The sequence below is a fragment of the Dermacentor andersoni genome, chromosome 3, assembly GCF_023375885.2.
Source record: "Dermacentor andersoni chromosome 3, qqDerAnde1_hic_scaffold, whole genome shotgun sequence".
Taxonomy (NCBI): domain Eukaryota; kingdom Metazoa; phylum Arthropoda; class Arachnida; order Ixodida; family Ixodidae; genus Dermacentor; species Dermacentor andersoni.
In genome coordinates, this window is record NC_092816.1 from 73,563,157 (window position 1) to 73,581,987 (window position 18,831).

General features: G+C 48.4%; 1 protein-coding gene across 1 annotated transcript in view; it reads left to right on the forward strand.

Moving 5' to 3' along the window:
- LOC126545284 (uncharacterized) overlaps positions 1–8,654 on the forward strand; it is a 29,927-nt gene extending 21,273 nt beyond the window's left edge. The window contains exon 8 of the mRNA XM_050193085.3: positions 221–8,654. Coding sequence (XP_050049042.2) covers positions 221–7,549 — 7,329 coding nt within the window. The 3' untranslated portion in view covers positions 7,550–8,654. The remainder of the gene's footprint in view (positions 1–220) is intronic.
- Positions 8,655–18,831: the final 10,177 nt, after the last annotated feature.

The following is an 18,831-nucleotide window of genomic DNA, read 5'->3' on the forward strand; positions in this document are numbered from 1 at the left end:
GATAGTAGGATAGGAGATTTCTCATCAGGCTGTCGTTTTACAGATGCACAGCTACACGCCACTTCATGAATACCGAAGCTGCGGACATATATTATAACTGTACATTAAAACTCAAAACTGTGTTCGGCAATGTCTTATAGTTAGTAATTGCAAACCGCAATTTAGCCATTTAACTAATATTGCCAATCTTTAAATTGTCGTCTTTTTCTTGCGCTTCCAGGCATCGTCTCCAGAACACAATGACGTTGAGGTACCCGTCCAGATCGTCGAAGGCCAGACAACTGTCGTAAACATCACGCTGGTTCGCAAGGTCCGCTCCTACTACTCATCTGACGTTGAGTACGATAAATCTGTACAGACACATGGTAACCTGCTGACCAACAACAAACCCAACCTCGAAGATGAATACAATGTCGACACAACAGACAACTCCCTCGCAGCTCCGAACTTTAACAACCTGGAGTCCTTCGCTTCGCAAGGCAAGAGTGAAGAGCTCCGCGAAAAAGAGGCTCCGTCCCAGTCAATTGCCGACTACTATCGCGCTCTGTACCAAGCGATACGAACTCTGTCAACCGGAGGAGCGCGTCACAAGCCAGGGGACGTCGACGGACAGCCACATAGAGGCGGACCTTCTGATTTCCAGGAGTTACCACTAGAGAGACGAGCATACACATCCGACGGGAGCAGTCCGATTGGCGCAACAACAATCCAACGTCGCACATCTGTCGACGACGAACCGGAGTTCCTCGAAAACACTCAGCTTGAGGACCCTTTGAACTACAGCTATCCAGTGACGGCTGTTCCGAGAACGACTCCTGCTCCCACATCACTCCCGCCCTACCAACGGCCAGGAGAGCCCAGTGAGGGCGTTGACCATGATGGCGCGCAAGAACGCACCGTCTTTGTCTCAAACGTTGAAACTACCCAGAACCAAGGGATCACGACGACCGAGAATCATGAAGCAACACTGAGCAATGCGCCAATCCGTGGCGGCGACGTGCTTGAAGATATCGCTGCCGTTACCAGAACGCCGCCGGAAAAATCGATTTCCAGCTCTGGAAAATGGGTCACCGGTGGTCCTTTGGAAATGACCCTCAGGACGGACACAGTGCACGTCAGTGGACAAAAAGGGCCAGCGAGGACTACTTCTTTTGAACTGGACGAAAACTACACAGCGACGTCGCGGACTCAGCAACACCCATCGACCACACAGACCACAAAGCCTCCCGTATATAGCACCCAAATGACGGTGTCATCGCCCGGTGTGACTCAATACGAGCAAACACCAACGGGACGTGGCACAAGGACGACATCTGCTAAGTATGCCGAAAATATAGGCACGCACAGCACTACACGTAGTGATGTTGGAGGCATTACCCACGTCGCAGTCGATGTTGATACGCAAAGCATGCCACATATCTCTAAAACCACACTAACGGCTATAGGTACAGTAGCAGTCAATGGCGAAAACAGTGCAACGGCTCATCACACCGATGTCAGTGAAGGTTTCAATGCCGCACCGGTTAGACAGGCACCAGAGAAGGCGACTTACACTCCAGGTACACATAGAGGAAGTTCGCAGTCGCATCGCATGGTCAGTATGTCGCACCAAGACACGTTGCCCACTTCTATATTTGCCAGCGATACTACGAGGCCCGAAGAACACTCGTCAGATTTCGCCGCCCCTGAGTCTGATTTGCGATCGTCTGCACCGGAAAAAAGTACGGTAGACATACAAGGTCCAGAATCTACGACGCATTTCCCACCTCCTCCAGAAAACCGACCAAGAGGTCAACCGGTCGCAGAAACACCAACACAGGTACTCGCATCACCCTCGCCTACAGCGATCCCGGCGACTCACGCGCCAATGGCAGGCAGGCCTACCAAAAAGACTCACTCGAACGATCAGACTGTGACTAGTAGCGTTGAATACGATCCAGAACATTCACTTTCAGCGGGGAGAACTAGCTTCTATGCCAGAACAACAGTCACTACTGGAAGGCCATCGACGCACGAGGGCACTTCGCGTTTTTCGGCACACCAAGAACGCAAACACGCTGTAAACTTGCCGACGCTAAATACTGCAGCCAGAGAAGGACAGCGGCCACTTACAGCCACAAGTAGGCAACCTCAGAGCGCCGTAAAACAGGATACAAGTGAACCAGAGTACGAAATCACGCCGGAGAACAAACCTCAGAGTCGTCTGCCACACGCACACTCGCCTTCTCCTACCGCAGTATTTGAGCGGATGCGACAAAGAAAAGAAAATTCGACCTTCCCGACACGGACACCAACATCGAATTCTAGCACGTCTCCTTATTCATGGGCGAAGGTAGGCAAAGTCGCATACGGCACGTTTCCGCCACATGCAGATCCGCCGAAAGGAATTTCCGCTGTGGACTTCGATGATGAGCCGTTTAGGAGAATACCGAAAACTACAAAAACACCAAGAAGCCGCCATGAAGATTCGAAAACGCATCGGGCTGCAGGAATCACTCAGGCGAAGCCTGTGCAAACCACGTTGAAGTACCGCCAAACAACAGTGCATACACAGAAACCACTGACGCCAACGCTTGTACTAGATGTGCCAGAACCGACAGCACAAACTAGTGGGGCGTCTTCATATTACGGCACTGAGAAAAATGTGCCCAGTTCCCTTAGCGTGCACCACGCTCCCACCACTCAAGGTAGTGACGATCGCCAGGATCAGCGATCAAGGTCGTTCACTCCGACTGAAAGCAAGGACACCGAGCGAACTCCGGCAGCACCAAGTACCAGGTACTTCGCCCCAACAAAGAAATATTCAGTGAATTCCAGACAAACATTTGCTCCTCAACCAATGAGGAGCAGCCATCTTCGACGTCCATACATTCGACCAACGGAAGAGCCACCAAGAGGCGCACACTTGTCCCACTCAACCAACGAGCCCACCACTCGTCGCGTACCTTCGTTGCAAGACAACAATCAAAGTTTTGGTTCAACCATTCCACAAAAAGCCGTGGAGGTGCAGACGTCGCAGCGAGCAGAAGTGTCAGAAGCAATCACGAATCCTGTCGAGACAAGATCATCACAGCCAACATCTCCTGAGCAAGTCGCGAAACAAGATTCACGGAAAAGTGAAAGCGAATTGGCCCACTCACTCCCTTATGTGTCTCATTCTCGACAGGAGGCTGTTGCACGAGGAAGCCTAGTGACAGCAAAAGAACCTACGGGAAAAGGCGCAACATATACGCCATCCACAAGGGTGTCTGGCAGCTCCGTACAACACTCAGACCCGACGCAGAGTTTTGTTCCAGCCACATCAGAACGCCACAGGTCCCGGCGTCCGGAGCATGCGCAAACAGAAACAGTCAGGCCTATCAAAAGGCCTGTAGTTTACGTAACATCAGAGGAGAACGCTGGCTATGTCCCTACAACTCAGGGATCGGATTTCGCGTCACCTCAGGATCCTCAATCCCCTCAGCCGCGACGAACTAACAGGCCACAACGTCCACAGCATGCTCTTACGGAAGCACAGGAAAACGCACCGAGTCAGGAGCCACTGCAGACAACATTGACGGCGAGGCCGAGAACGGTTCTCCCAACAGCGCAAGACTCGTCATACGTTTCAAAAAAGCGTATCACTGAAACTACAGAGGTGTCGCAACAATCGTACACTACGCCTCACAGAGAGCGTTATTCTCCGTATCAAGCTATAACTTCTCGTCCTTCACAGCAGACCTTGACAGAAGCCACCCACGTGGGTTCTGGACCTTCGTTTGGTTACGATCAGGATGCCGTCGCAGTCAGCGAGGCACTTTCGACTTCTCCAAAATCTTTTCCTCACACAGTTCTTGACTCAAACATTCAGGAGGAGTTCGCAAATGGGAGACAAACGTCATCATCCGTAGGTCAAGACAACGTCAGGGCAGAAGCTGATCTAGACATGCCTACTGACAAGGCTGAGTCTGAGGAAACATTTAATTCACGACCTTTGCCAACTCCAGCTGTCGCAACGGGGACGGGAACATCCACGTCGTACAAACCATCACTGGCTCCCCAGCCTGCTTTAGTAACATCTGAGCGAGGTACACCAAGACCGGCGCCGAGAGAACACGTCACGGTTCCTGTTAGGCCGAGAGAGCAACTTATGAGACCAAGAACTTCAAGCGAACCACCTCAACCTTCGCGAGAATCCTTCACTCACGAAAAGACTGCAGCAACGTTAGACGGACCGATAACATCTGGAGAGCCGACGCAGCTTGGAAGAATGGTAGTGAAGGAATTAACAGCATCACAGGTAGCGAGTCATCCAGAAAAGATCTTCAAGATTCAAGGGACCGTAACGCTGGAAAATGCAAATCTAAGACAGCAAGATACGACAACCGGTGTGACTGGAGGTGTGACGCTCACTCCAAGACCAACAAGATTCGATTACAGATCTAGGCATACTACGACTGGTCAACAAATAGCGGCAGAAGTGCCAGAAAATGAAAACGACCACCGTATTTTCCCAGCCAGGGCCCCTCCACGATCGATAATCCCACCGACGCAAAGCCCGCCGCTTTACACTGAGACCAGTAGAAATCGCCCTCATAAGCCTACAGTACCGCCGCGATTCTCAACATCAAGCATACATAAGCCGCACAGTTCTCTCAGACCATTACAAACAGACAGAACGCAATCAACGTTAAATGCATCTCCAAAAGCCAGTGCTGTAACTCGTGGAGATGAGCTACAGTTTGTTGACCAAGGCACCTACAGCGTTCAGGCGGTGTCACCACAATTTGAAACGAATAAGAATCGCGTACAGGCTGCACCGAAAGGTTTAATTACGACTCAAAGGCATGTTAGTCAAAGCCCAAGTCACGAGCATCAGCAGCACGCCAGCACTTCCTACAGCGACCATCCCTATCTTCCGAAGACCACTGAAGTTTTTACGCAGACACAAGCCGCTCCATTCCAACAAACTGCGGTGCCAGTTACGGGTAATCAAGGGACTGCACTGCAACCACAATCAACTGACTCTGGCGTCTCAGCGATAGGAACAGCATCCACTAATGTTGGAGCTGCACAAACGTTGAGCGGCACGGCTCAAGAACGGTTAGTACCTACTTCTCGCACAATTAGGCCCCCTCAATCTCCCCATCTTATGTCCCAAGACCATAGCGTTCAAATGTCTCCTCAAGAACTGAGAAAGGCTTTGCTGCGCGCGATTAACGAGCCGAACACTGTGGCATTTACGGTGACCCAGAGGCAACAAGATCTAACAAACACCACTTCGGGTCCAAGGACGAGCAATGTGTACACTTTCACGACAAAGCACGAACTACACAGTCCACAAGTGGTCGCGTCGCACGTAGAAAAACCTGAAGAGATGCGGCAGCAGCCCCAGATAAGTGATAAGCCATCTATGACGCAATCTACTTACGGAACAGAACGCCAGCCTTTTAGGAAAGCGCCGGAAGAAAAGCTCCAGATTCGTCCTTCAACGACGCCTGTTTTATTCGAATACGATCCCAAAACCCGAGATTACATCAAGGCGACGCATCACACATTTACTGGGGGTACTGGAGGCGTTAACACCTTTCCGACACCTGTAGAGCAGAGCCAAACACTTCCAGAGAGAACTCAAAATTCATTAGTTGTTAACGAACCACAGACGCCCAATGAACATCATGCGCTTTCAAGAAATACAGGACGTTCTGAGGACATGGCGCTAGTGACAGCACCAGCTAAGACTCCCCAGAACTTTCATCAAGATTCGCTCACAGAGACAATACCCACACAAGCAGCTCACTATGAAAAATCGACAGGGAATCCTACGGCAGCACATTACGAACGTACTATCCAACGAGAAGAGGAAAGACAAATTTTACATGGCCAACAACACCACACTACCCAATCCATGTACCCGAAGGCTCGGGGACCCACAGACAGTCCAGGAGTGCACATGCCTCTAAATCAGCATCACACAACTGAGACAAACATTCCGGTGGGCCTTACTCTTGAAGATTTCACGCCTGAACAACTGCGCAGGGCCATTACACTGCTTCTAAAAACATCCTCTTTCAAGAAACCGGATGACGCGAGTCGTGAAAGTTCGGGACCACCACAGGAAGGCAAGGCGACTCCACCTCACAGCACTCAAGCGGAAACCGACAGCAATCCTAACGTGGGCTCACCTCGCGAAGGACCTACTACTGCTGAGACACCGAAAACTGTCACTCACACTTCTGGCTCCGGAGGTTTGTCACATATCCATCCATTATCACAACAGCAATTAAGCACATCGCTCATAGATGGCACACGTAATCACCAGGATGGAGCGCGTCATCCAAATACCGCAGCTCACACTGAAAGCGGTGACACCGCGCCTACGGTAGAGCCCGTGCATATGCAAGACACATCACCTTCCGTGCCTAGCCAACCTCAGCAGCACGCTTTCCCCGAATCGCTCATGGCCTACCATGACAGCCAGGAGCTTCATACTGTGCCACCTCAGCTTGGAAGACCTCAGGAGTTCAGGACCACAACTTCGGCTGAAACGTCCACTGAATTGCCCCATGGGGAGGGCAAGCCTCTCGATTTCTCAACGGCCGGACATTCGGAGGAAATTATTCATGCGAAAGATTTTGCAAGTCGTCCGGCTACTAGGTTCCCTTCGGACGTTTCGAGCGGCTTTAGTGAGCTCCCTAAACATGCGCGAACTTTCGACAGACCTTCGTCTCGCGAAGTATCGAAGGATTCTGCAGAAAGGAATTTGAATATTCACACAACGACAGCGCAACATATCGTCACGGAGCAGCCTTCTACGGGTGGCTATTTCGCTGATGGTCATCATGCTGGAACTCTAACGTCGCAGGAACTGACATCGCAAGCCCCAGTTGCAACCGAGGTTCGGTACGTGCCTCAAGACATATTTACTACAGCTACTCCACCCCCACCACCCGCGATCACCACAGTTCCGCCTTCATCGTTGGCACCACCTCCACACCTTTTTGGCCACAGCAGTGGGCACCCAACTCGGAGGCCCAGGCCAACCACAAGCGCGCCACCCCTGCCTACCAGCGAAGAGGAATACAGTGCGGAGCTCGAGAAAGCCATCGAGAGCTTCCATCGTCTTATTAAACCGGAGCGCACGTCTTCCGAAAAAATGACCTCAGATAGATCACCGTCCGGCAAGCAGGCTGTAAAATTTCATGGCCCACAAGTTGGACCTTCCATTTCGAGCGGTGGTTTCACCACTACCCAGCAATATTCCACGAACCCAACGCCACTATTTCAGACTCAGCAGGGCTTCTTCGTCGACCGACTACGCGCAATTCAACAGAACACCCCTGCTCACCTTCTTCAAGCGACTTCCCTTAATACGCCACTGAGTTTGAATGCGGACCCAATGGCTCTGTTCAACACAAATCTTCACCCGCTTCAGTTTGGCGGTGCGCAGCTGCCTTTAGATGAGGGAAGTCTGCTAAGATCGAGGTCTTCTAGGGACACACCGGCTAAGTGCTGTTTCGATTTGCCGAATGGACGATTTGTCTTCAAGATTGGCACAAAGAAGAAGTGATAGAATAATGTTATTTATATAGAGAAACTATGGAACCAGAAGAAAAAAGAACTACACAGCGCTCATGTCAAAGTCCTTTTTAGAGGCTCCCGACCTCACCAAACTGGAGGAGAGTGCGCAGATTGTCAAAACTATATGCGAAAAAGACGAGCGGAAAAGGAGCGCGTTTATAATGATTACAAGATACCAGTCAGTGTTTGTAACTTCGCCATGATGTAAGAAAGTGCTGCTTCAGTCCGCATGATCAGTGTCATTGTGGCAAGCAAACACGAAGAAAGTACGTCATTTTCCAGAACAGTTTCGAGGTTACGGCTATGTCAACTAATTTTCAGCTGCTTAAACTCGGACTGCATAACCACTATGGTGCGATCCGAAGTTCTAAAAAGTGAAGCGCGTGGCCAAGCAAGCAGTGGTGAAGGATAAGCAAGCCATGGTCGAGAATAAGTAGGCCGGGTTCTTCAAGCACAGTTGAGAAACTGTCACTCCGTATAGGTCCCGTATCCGAGAAAAAAAAAAGATATCGATATTTCAAAGGAAGGAATGTACTTACGCCACCGCACTGAAAGCAAGGGAGTGACAAGCGTCTGGCAAAAGTTATTGCGTGTCTTCAAGGTAAGCAGAAAGCAGCTACATACGCGACTGGTCATTGACGTCTTGTGCTTCGAAAACTGGCGGTGTTTTTCTTTTGTTTTGTTGGCACCGGTACATTCCCTGTGGATCAATGCAGCGCGCAGTGAGTGCGTGTTGTTGTGGTGACTAGGGCTCTGTGAAGCATTGTAGCTAGCGCTGCAGGCAGTGCAATGAACCATACTGCAAGCCACATCGGTGAGGACATTCAACTACTGTGCGTCAGTGTGTTTTTGTGCTGTGAAATGGTGTCAAACATTTTTTATATGGTGTTTTGTGCAAAGAACTACTAAGTTGTGTGAAGGAGGCGCTGTGTGTCGTGGCTTGCTTTGTACATTGTTCTGTTCAAGTTTGCGCTTGAAGGAAGCTAGCTCCTGAACCAACCATTACTGGTGTTAAATGTACCATTGCTTCGGCGATGGCATTTCAATACGTGCCATGACAATCGCCAATAAAGTTTGACTGTGTTTGTAGTTTATTTTTCAATAATTGACTTTTGCCGCCAACTGTGACCCATTGACCAAACCTTGTGTTACCTGAAAGAGTTGCAGCTTATGTGTGTTTTCAGCGATAGTCAGCGCACGCTGGCCCATGGCAGCTTGGATGTTTTCAAACAAGTAGAGTTCTAGATGGGATTACGCTTCGGGTGCCTTTCGGCAGTGTCAGTTCAGTGTAATAGAACACCGCTGACTGGCGTTTTTTGCAGTACGGCTAAAATATCTAAGTGTCGAGAAGGTGTAACAGATATGAAGCCAGGTGTTTGACGGCGTTGAGTCAAGACACTGCAAATACGACTTAGAAACGAAGTAAACCGAACAACCGAGAATTATTAACAGGACTTCGGCTGTACATTGAACAGTAAACGTTAAGAAGTTGTGCCTATTCATGTGATCATAGCACCAGCAGTGACGATCGTAACAGAACTACTCTCAATTGGATGCTAAAGGAAAAATATTAAGTGGCAGTATATTGAAACATTAGGCTTCCGCAATGATGAAATTGTCATTCGTATCGTTAACAAAGCTCTTGCAAGCGAGAAAATGATTAAAAGAAAAATAGGAGTGGCGGCTCCTGTTGTGGACTATGGTACCTTTCCTTTGACGTCAGCTTTCGGGGATTCACAGAGATCGCCGTGGAAGAAGGCCCCGTGAATACTATGTGAACTCGTCCTGTATGTTTTTTTTGTTGTTTTTTTTTTGCGTTTTGTGGACTTGGCGCTTCATATTCAGGAGCAGCAGTGGGAGCTTCGGCGACAATATTCTACCCAAAAACTGACTTATTGGGACGCAGAAAACTACGTGTCAGGTCAAGAATATTTTTTTATTATTTGAACAACGCCAGGGTGGCGACCGCACCGACCACGTCCAATCGCACAGAAGTACGTACACTTCAGTTCTTGTCCCGCCAGAAGCCCGATCGGGCGGCGGAATGCCATTACCGCATCAGTCGTCATGTGCCGGCGATCATCAGAAGCGCCATTAGTTCCGGAGCGCCACGGAAGGCGCCGCCACCATCGCACCGTCCCGTATACCGTACTCGAGTGTCACGTAACCGCGCACGCAATCACACACCACGAACACAGACGAACACAACACGATGATAGACTTCTAAACGATTAATCTATCAATCTAGCTCGATTTAATTTTCCTTTGGTACCTCTCTAAATATGCATGTTTATGTGGGATATATGCCTGTAAGGTTTGGTAAGTTGTGCTGAGTTTTTATTCATATTATCTAGGTCACACATTGGTGAGCGCGCTTCCCTGCCCACCAATGTTTCTCTTCCCGGTTTCAAAACAAAACCACTTGAGGACATCCATTAGACAGGCTTACAACCTTCCCATTAGGTTATCTCTCAGTTCCGCACCGCTGTACCTTCCTGTAAAGGCGTCCGCAGTAACGTGTGTTCGGCGACTACTCGACTCTCCAGCTGCTGCCCCTATATGCGATCTGATCTCCCGCGATATTCCTCGCAGCGCAGTTTCGTAATTATACAACGCCAATTCAGGCGCCAACATTTTGGTTCCCCGAGTTCGCAAGCTATTTATCGCCTGGTCAGTTTGTTTTAACATTAGAGTTATACCCCGCGCTGTCGCAGTTCCTATGAGGCTGTGCTGCTGAACATTAGCCGTGGGTTCATTTCCCTGCAACGGCAGCCGCATTCTCATGAGCACGGAATGCAATAACGCTCATGTACCGTGCCTTGGGTGCACGTTAACAAACACCAGGTGACAAAATTGACGTGCAGTCTTTCACTATACGGTGACCCCCGCATGTAATCCGCAGTACAACTCCAGGACATTAAACCTCGCAACATCATTTCATCTTTTTCATCATGCTTATATGTGAAAAGCCAACAAATAACTCAGTTGCCCATTGCTTTCTACTTTGTTTCTGAACAGAAGAACTCCAAATCCTGGCCTTTTCATATAGGATTGTATCACCGTAGAAAAGCGTGACGCAAGGGAATAAATTAAGGGAAAAATCACGTAAATGACCCGGGTGGCATCGAATTCATCCAAAGTCGGAAGGCTTCAACGACAGTTCACCTGGAAACACTGGGCGTGCTCGAATATAAAAGGTTGCTCTATAAATGACTGCACTGAAGGCAGCTGCCCTACAAGCCAGGTAGAAGCCACCACAGAAAGCAATGGCAGTTCTAGCCCACAAATCCTGTATGGTCATCTAGCTGTCGCAATTTCGTATTGATCGATTGCTAGCCCTGGCTAAAAAATTGACCAAGGATTATGTGCCGTAACCGGAATGTTAAAAGCAAGAAAGGACACCAAGACTAAATTACGAAAGCTTTCTGCATCGCTCTTTCAGCAGCAATCTTTCATTTGCCTGCCCTCTTTTCCTTAGTATCTGAGCGCAGTGAGCACTTTCTACCGAATTCCTACCCGAACCATGACACGATAAAAATGGGCTCCAACATGTCATGCACGTTACCCAGACATCGCTAATTATTGGCATTAAAATGGAGCGCAGGCTGCATCACTATCAGTATTATTTAAATGCAAGCGTGTGTGCCTGCTCAGCGGGGGGTGAGGGGGCATTGTTTGTAATTTTATTGGCCTTATTCATTCAGAAGTTTGGTCTTAACTCTTCTGGGTATTTCATTTCACCGAGCAAATCAGAAGGCTTTTTTGAGGACTTGTGCGTTACTCGTGTTGTGTGCTTATGCACTGTTTACATAGCGAATATGCATGGCAAGCTGGTGATATCTGTGCATCATTGCGACGCGTTACAATCCCTGTTTGCTCAATTTCCTTGCGGATGCACTGCCGCGGTAGCCCGGTGGCTATGGCACTGCGCTGCTCAGCTTGAGGTCACGGGTGCGATCCCGGCAGCAGCAGCCGCATATAGATGGGGGTGGAATGCATATGTGTTCGTGTTCTAATTTACCGTGCTTTAGGCACGTGAAACACGAGAAGTTAATTTTATCACTCTTTTCTTTAAACGGTTTGCAGTACAAGAGGCAAGGAGCTGGTTGCCTTCATCAGGCATGACAACGATGTTAATGTACTAAATATCAGACACGTATTACCAAATAGCGATGGGTTAACTGTGCAAGTTGCTATGATTTGCCCTTCTAGACGCAAATATAGCGAAGAAATAGATTCAACAGCTATTCATGATTACAGGCCGTGGCGGCCATTTCCCTGTGAATTTGCAAAAGCGCATTAAAAATGGGGCATAGGCATATAAATGTGTACAACAAGCCAGGCGCTATTTCTAACTGCCATTTAATGAAAGCTTAACAATATATACAGAAAGAAACACACGATGATATGCAGACACAACAGATAATGTTGTCGTGAGCGGGGTTAAGACCGCGTGGCCAAGGTGCTAGAGTTTTTTGTTCGATGAAAGCAAGCAGGGAGCACTTATGCAGTCTTTTGCTTGAGAATAAATTTCCGTTGCTTGTATAATCTCCCAAGTGCACTTGTCCTCGTTACGGAAAATAACGGTGCAATTGTCAAAAAAATCGCTGAGCACCCACACTTTCCCCAGTGCAGTCACAGATTGCTTTCACACCCTCTGCGGATTAGATTATCGTGCTCTCTACTTTCAATACATTGCTAAACGGCGGACTACTTCATGCTTTGAAAAAATCGAGATTGTATGATTCTTCGCCCTTAGTTCATGCGCTTTACTTCTCAGTTGCATCCCACATTGCCTATAATATTGACCCGTGTTCGTTAAATAATATTTACCGTGTTGTTGGCCTTAGCCAGAAACGTCAAAATCTACACTAAGGGAATTGTTTTTGTACTATTCCTGCATTCATGTCGATCCTTTTACGTGTTTCGTCCGCTAAACATTGTTCAGTGTATTACTTGTAAAACGTGCGCAGTGCACTGTTCAAAGTCAATCTGGGTAAGTAAACGCGTTTCTGACTGCTCAGGAAAAGTCCAGATCGAAACGTTTTGATAACAACTAGTGAAACGTGCATTCTAAGCCATGGTGTGTAACCACGAATTACTTGAGGCTTAAGGATGTACTTCAGGTCAAACTAAAGTCTTTGCAGGCAAATATTATGCTACCAACGCGCTACCGTGCAGTTCAAGGTACATTGGGGAACTATATAAAGGTCTCGAATTCGAAGAATTGGCTTCATAGAGGTCCGTTCAAATGGAGAAGCTGTTTATGAATGCTGACATGGACCATTAGAAATAACTAATCGCGGTACGACCATGAAAAAATAAAAAGTCACAGAGGTTATCATTAATATACGAGAAAAAGGATACAAGACGCCTTGACCGGTATCGTATCAAGGATTGCCATGCAATTTCAAGAGATGAACAGTTGCAGAAAACTTGTGGATAACACCACCCTTTCCTTACATGTCACTGCTACGTGCCGTGCGCATATCAATAGCGAGAATAGCAGAAACCAGTGCATGGAATTCTTTTCGATGTTCCGAGTGGTTCTCGCAAGTTCTAATTATAATGACGCGTAGAAAAAGCTGCTTTCTATTGCACCTTTCTCGCGGTACACTTAATCCCTTTGTCACTTCTGAGATTTTCTTGAACGTGCGACGTTAAATCAAAATTAAGTTCTGCGGTTTTACGTGCCAAAACCACCATCTGATTACGCGACACACATGCGACATTAAAACATTCATTGCAAATGCGACGCACTTTCAATAATATAAAGAAATAGTTATTCTTATCTACAATGCATATCTCGTCCACTATTCTTTCAGGAAATGAGAGACCAAGGATTGTGCAATGAATAAAAAAAGAATAATTTGTAACTAGGGAACTTGCTTCTGAATAGCCTGCATATAGAACAGTACACAGCTGTTACAGACATTTGCTGAGGTCTCTTGGAGGCTTCTGCAAATTTATGCTCATGTAAATCTGCCGTGATTCGACGGGCAGCGGCAACGTATACGAAGCGCTCCATCGAGCAGCGTAACGTTAAAGTGGTTAGCTACTTTGTTACGGTTCCTTAGGGTGTGCGGGGAAAAATGTTTTAAGGATTGCATCGGAACCGTGGACACAAGCATTTGACGGTTGAGGCAGTTGTAGCATAAAATAAGGAACTAGCTCGTCGTAGCAGGAGCATATACAGGGACACTTGGTTTAGTTAGATGGTAGAGGGAGTGGTGCCGGGCAGCGCCATCTCTGCGAAGAGTTGGAACGTCTGTCCACGTGATTCGCCCTCTAATTACGTGTGATCGTCGCCGGAGGACGCCACTTTCCTTGCGTCTTACTCCTCAGCTAGATCAGCAAGTTCTATCCACGCAGCATACAGCTTCAAGGCTAGTATTACGGGCTACTTACCGCCGGACGTTCTGCTGGTCTGCGGTACCATGCTGAAACCATTGAGTGTGGGTACGATAAAGGATTTTTCCTTTTTTTTGCCTCCTATCATCCAATGCGCAAGACACCTTATACCGTGGATTGAAGAACAAGGCTTTAAATACGTTGTGGGCCAGCAGTAACGAAGACAAGCGCAGTTATGAGACCAATTCAAGTGATAATGAGGATAGCGTTCCCTTTTTCCAAATATATGTGCAAATCAATTAAATATTGCCGGAAGTCGTGTTTAACGATAACGCGTGTACGGTTAGCCTCTTCTGGTAAATGTTTGTGAAAAATTATTGATTATTCAGCAGGGAAGGGGTGTGAAATATCATGAGGCACTGAAAAAATATTTCAATTATGGGATTTTATGCGCAAAACCACGATCTGATTATGAGGCAGGCCGTAGTGGGCGACTCCCGAATAATTTGGCCTATCTGGGGTTCTTTAACGTGCGAAGCACCGACACCTCTGACCACAATGTTGCCAACCAAACATATTCTAACACGGAGGAAGGAAACCCAGGAGAGGCCCTGACGTCACTCTTTGTGAAGCTAAAGTGAAGCCGGAAGTTGACGTTGTTCATGGCGTTGCTCCGCCTATCGGGCCAGCTCTCCTCTCCTGTTTACATCTCTCGCGAAACCACGCCGCGCTGCGCGCAACCGGGCTTCTCGGACGCGCGCGCTCCGCAGCAATACTAAACAATCGTTAGCACGTTAGCATGATTCCGCCCAAGAGGGCAAAATTTCCCGCGGATATTCCTTCGCCCGTTGCCGTTGCCGTGGCGCGGTACATTGCGTACAGCGTCACATGCGCGTTCATTTCACGAACTTTAATTCCTCATGTCCCACCTGGCCGCAGAAACATCCGGTAGAGCACGGTTCAGATAACGCAGCGCAACAAAACACGGAGACCAACGCAAACCTGCCCGCACGGCGTCTTTGCCACGGTACGAAACCTACGGAGCAACACGTGTGAGCGCACAGAACAATAACAAAGCCGCCATTGTGGCCCGAAAGGCGTGGCCGCTACAGCAAAGAAATAAAACATCAGCAAAAAAAAGGAGAACCTACTACGTCATTTCCTCCACACTTTTCTCCTAGCGCGCGGAGGGGATAGGGCCTCTCCTCAGTTTCCTTCCTCCGTGTATTCTAACAACCCCGATTAATTCCGTAATCACGTCGAGAAGCAAATAACAGTGTGAATGACGGGGCAGCCAGCCGTTCGGTGGACTGTTTTGCCAAGCTCACATCGCTTATCAAACAACGAAAACGCGTGCACTCATCCTTGACTCAAAGCTCTTCCTCCCCTTCACCCAGTTGAGCACAGCGCCACCATTCGACTGAAGAAGACGCTACGCTTCCCAAGATTTGTCGCGGAGAGTCAAGGGGGCGCAGTGACCACATCACTCGAGGGACGGCGCTGCCATCCACTTTTTCGAGTCGAAGAGGAGTGTTGAAGGGAGAAACGTTATAGAATACGGGGCTTGGTCTTGCATGCATCCTTTAATGAGTCAGCATTAGGAGTGTCAAAGCGGAAAAAAAGTGTATGTGAAGTTTGGAAAGGCGATCACTGATAGATAGATAGATAGATAGATAGATAGATAGATAGATAGATAGATAGATAGATAGATAGATAGATAGATAGATCATTAGTACAACTGACGGTGGTCTGCTCCGGACCACCTTCTTCGGAAAGACAGGATGTTGCGTCGAGTAAGCTCCTTAACACCACAGCAGCAGCAAACGTAAATTCCAATGCAGCATGAAACAACATTTCAACTGCGCATTTCTGTCTTCACTTTAATATGCAGCACGGAACGGTTGCGGTATTGTACAGAGGTTACGTCCTAGCGTTCGCAACGTAGTGCTGTAAGTGCACTTCCTTCAAAAGAGAGATAGAAAAAAAAAAAGCAAATCAAGGATGATCAACCCGACAGACCTCCGGTTTGCTACCTTGAGCAGAGGGAAGGGGGTTAATGGAAATTTGCATAGTTGGTATGGTTTGCTGCGTCGTTTGTAACTGGGATTGCAACGTGGTGAGCTGCCGACACGGAGCCAGACTTGTACGTCACATCATTCCAGGTGCCAGAGGCTGTCGGACCTAAAGTGCAGTTTATAGCATTACGGAGGCGCTACCTATCGGAGCCGCCGTGACGTTCGTGCGCGGCTTACGACATGCGTGGCGCGCCAGTGCGTGCGAACGTTGATAGTTGTTCTGCCACTGGCCGCACGTATTTGAGGCTCAATGGTAAAGCGTCATGTTGCTTCGCTTGATCAGCCCGTGTGACGCTGGTTGGTTTCCGCCCAGCACCGAGTAAATTTCAAAGGATTCTTTCATTGAGGAATGACGTGAAACAGTTCAGACACGGCCGTACCCAATACATGCATACATATACGAATAAATTTTGTGGTTTTACTTGCCGAAACCACGATTTGATTATGAGGTACGCCGTAGTGGGTGATTCCGGATGAATGTTGCCCACAGGGGATCGCGAACGTGCCCCCGATGCACAGACGCGGTCATTTTTGTATTTCGCCCCCATCGAAATGCGCCAACCACGGCCGGGATTTGGCACCACGACCTACTTCGTGCTCAGCAGCGCAACACCATAGCCGCTAAGCCACCGCAGTTGGTCGGACGTACATACATACATACATACATACATACATACATACATACATACATACATACATACATACATACATACATACATACATACATATATGTAAAGTTCGCTAAGAATGATAATCGCATTACAACAAAGTCCAGAGCCCGGATTGACCAAAAGCTTTAAGCTTTCTAGAATGGTTCGCATGAGATAAATTCCAGCCAATCCTGATGCTTGACCTAGTATTAGTGAAGGTGGTTGGCCAATGGCAAGAACCCCTTACGAACAAGAATGTTTATGAATTCAGTCCCACATATATGAGCACTCAACATATGCTCAAACAATCATCCTGCGGTCAGGGTGAGGTCTGGGTATGGAACGGCAACTGGCAAAAAAAAAAAATGGTCTGCCTCTCTTTCTGGTTGCTGACCACCGTTGCTGTACGCACCATGTTGTTTCTTTCCAACGCGTAGTATCGGCCAGCGTATTAAATTACTCTGGCTTTCTTGCACCGACCACATCACGTTGGATTTTATAAAGCTATCGGCATGCATAAAAAGGGACGGCTTCACTTATTACGCAAGCGAAGGCCAAACCTGAACGCGCTGGAATGTGTACTGCCCACGGCTAAACTTGTAGCGCCATGGAGAACGCCCGAGCCGTGTAAAGGCCTGATCGAGTCATACACATGCCAAGGTACCTGAGCACCCAGCACAAAATGTCTGAGCTTTAATTTCACAGAGGATGCAGGAATATGTTCAATCGCACCCTTTATTGCATTTAGAAGTGCAAAGTTACAAGCAGGACATTTTACTGTCGTTCCCGTGTCTCTTTCGCAACTTACGCGCCGCCAATGCCTATTCCAGCAGCCGGTGACACGCGGTGCCAAGTCGGGCGCTGTCTTCCTTCTCTTCTGCACTAATGGTTCCGAGTAGTGTGTCACCTACACGGCCAGTGATAGGGGAAAAGTATAAGCAAAGCATTGAAATGCGAAATCCGCCTTTGCGTTCTTCGCAACTCCGAAACACGGAAACACCTATCTAGAGGAATGACATCACTATCGGCTCCTTTCTCCCTCTGCTCGATTCACTCGCCTGTCAACGCTTGAGCAAAAGAAGAAAAAAAAAAAAGAAATCGCGAGGCAACAGACCAGCGAGAAATCGGTGCACATTTCGTGGAGGTCTATTACGCAGGCAGGCGAGACAGCAGCTTGGAGAGCTGCCACGGCTGTGCACTTGAAAAACGACGGGTGAGGCTCCAATAGTGGATAAATAAAGAGACAACAATATAGCCTGTACAGTGTCAGCGCATAAAAGGTGACGGCCCCATTACTAAAGCGAAACAAAACTCGCTTGGGTCGCCTGATTAATCAAAACACCAATGTCAAACAGGGTGCGAGGGCTGTGGCTATCCGGAGACAGCTAGTTATAAGTTGGATCACGTCCCCGCACACAGTCGTGTGCGCAGCCGCGTCCCACCTAGCTAGCGCGGTGCCGAAACGTGTTCAAAACGTAATTTCCATAGCTCTTACGCAAAGATGATTTTCTGCCCCTTTGGGGAAATTTTGGTCACATCCTGAAGGTCATGTTAACGTGAAGAACTAAGAATCGGTGGCAATGCAATGTTGCCTCCATGACGTCAGTCGTTCTGTCGCCGCTAAGGAGCTTCACGACAAAGAAAGATACGGTATCGAAAAAAGCCGCCTCCGCAACTTCCCAAGGAAATTTTCACGGTCGTGAGCTCGCTCCATTGCTCATGGGGCTAGGATGGTGCGTTTTTATGCGAACCCTTCAAATGGCCCATTGAACGAAAACGCCGGTGGCCTCTGTAGCAGCAAAACGGCACATCCCATTGGTTGCGACGCCACGAGCGCGCGCGAGGCGAGCTCGTGATGCCGGCTCGTGCATGTTGGCACGAGCCTCGACGGAGCAGAGCGAATGAAAGCGACAGCTTGCTGCCGCAATAGAGCGCCATGTGTTGTGTGAGGGAAGAGGGCATTGCCGCAACGCCACGTCACTACCGCTTTCGCTCTCGGAAGCCTATAGCTGTGTTATAAGCACGTTCCTCGTCCGCGCAAGCTGTCATCTTCGTTATAACTGCGCCTCGGTAGGGCCATATCAATACGCTCCAAGCGTCTCGACACGCTCGTTTGCCCACGAGGAGTCATAACTCAAAGGACCGCTCAGCGGCGTTCAAATGTACATTAATGTTGTCCTTTTCCAAACTCGTAT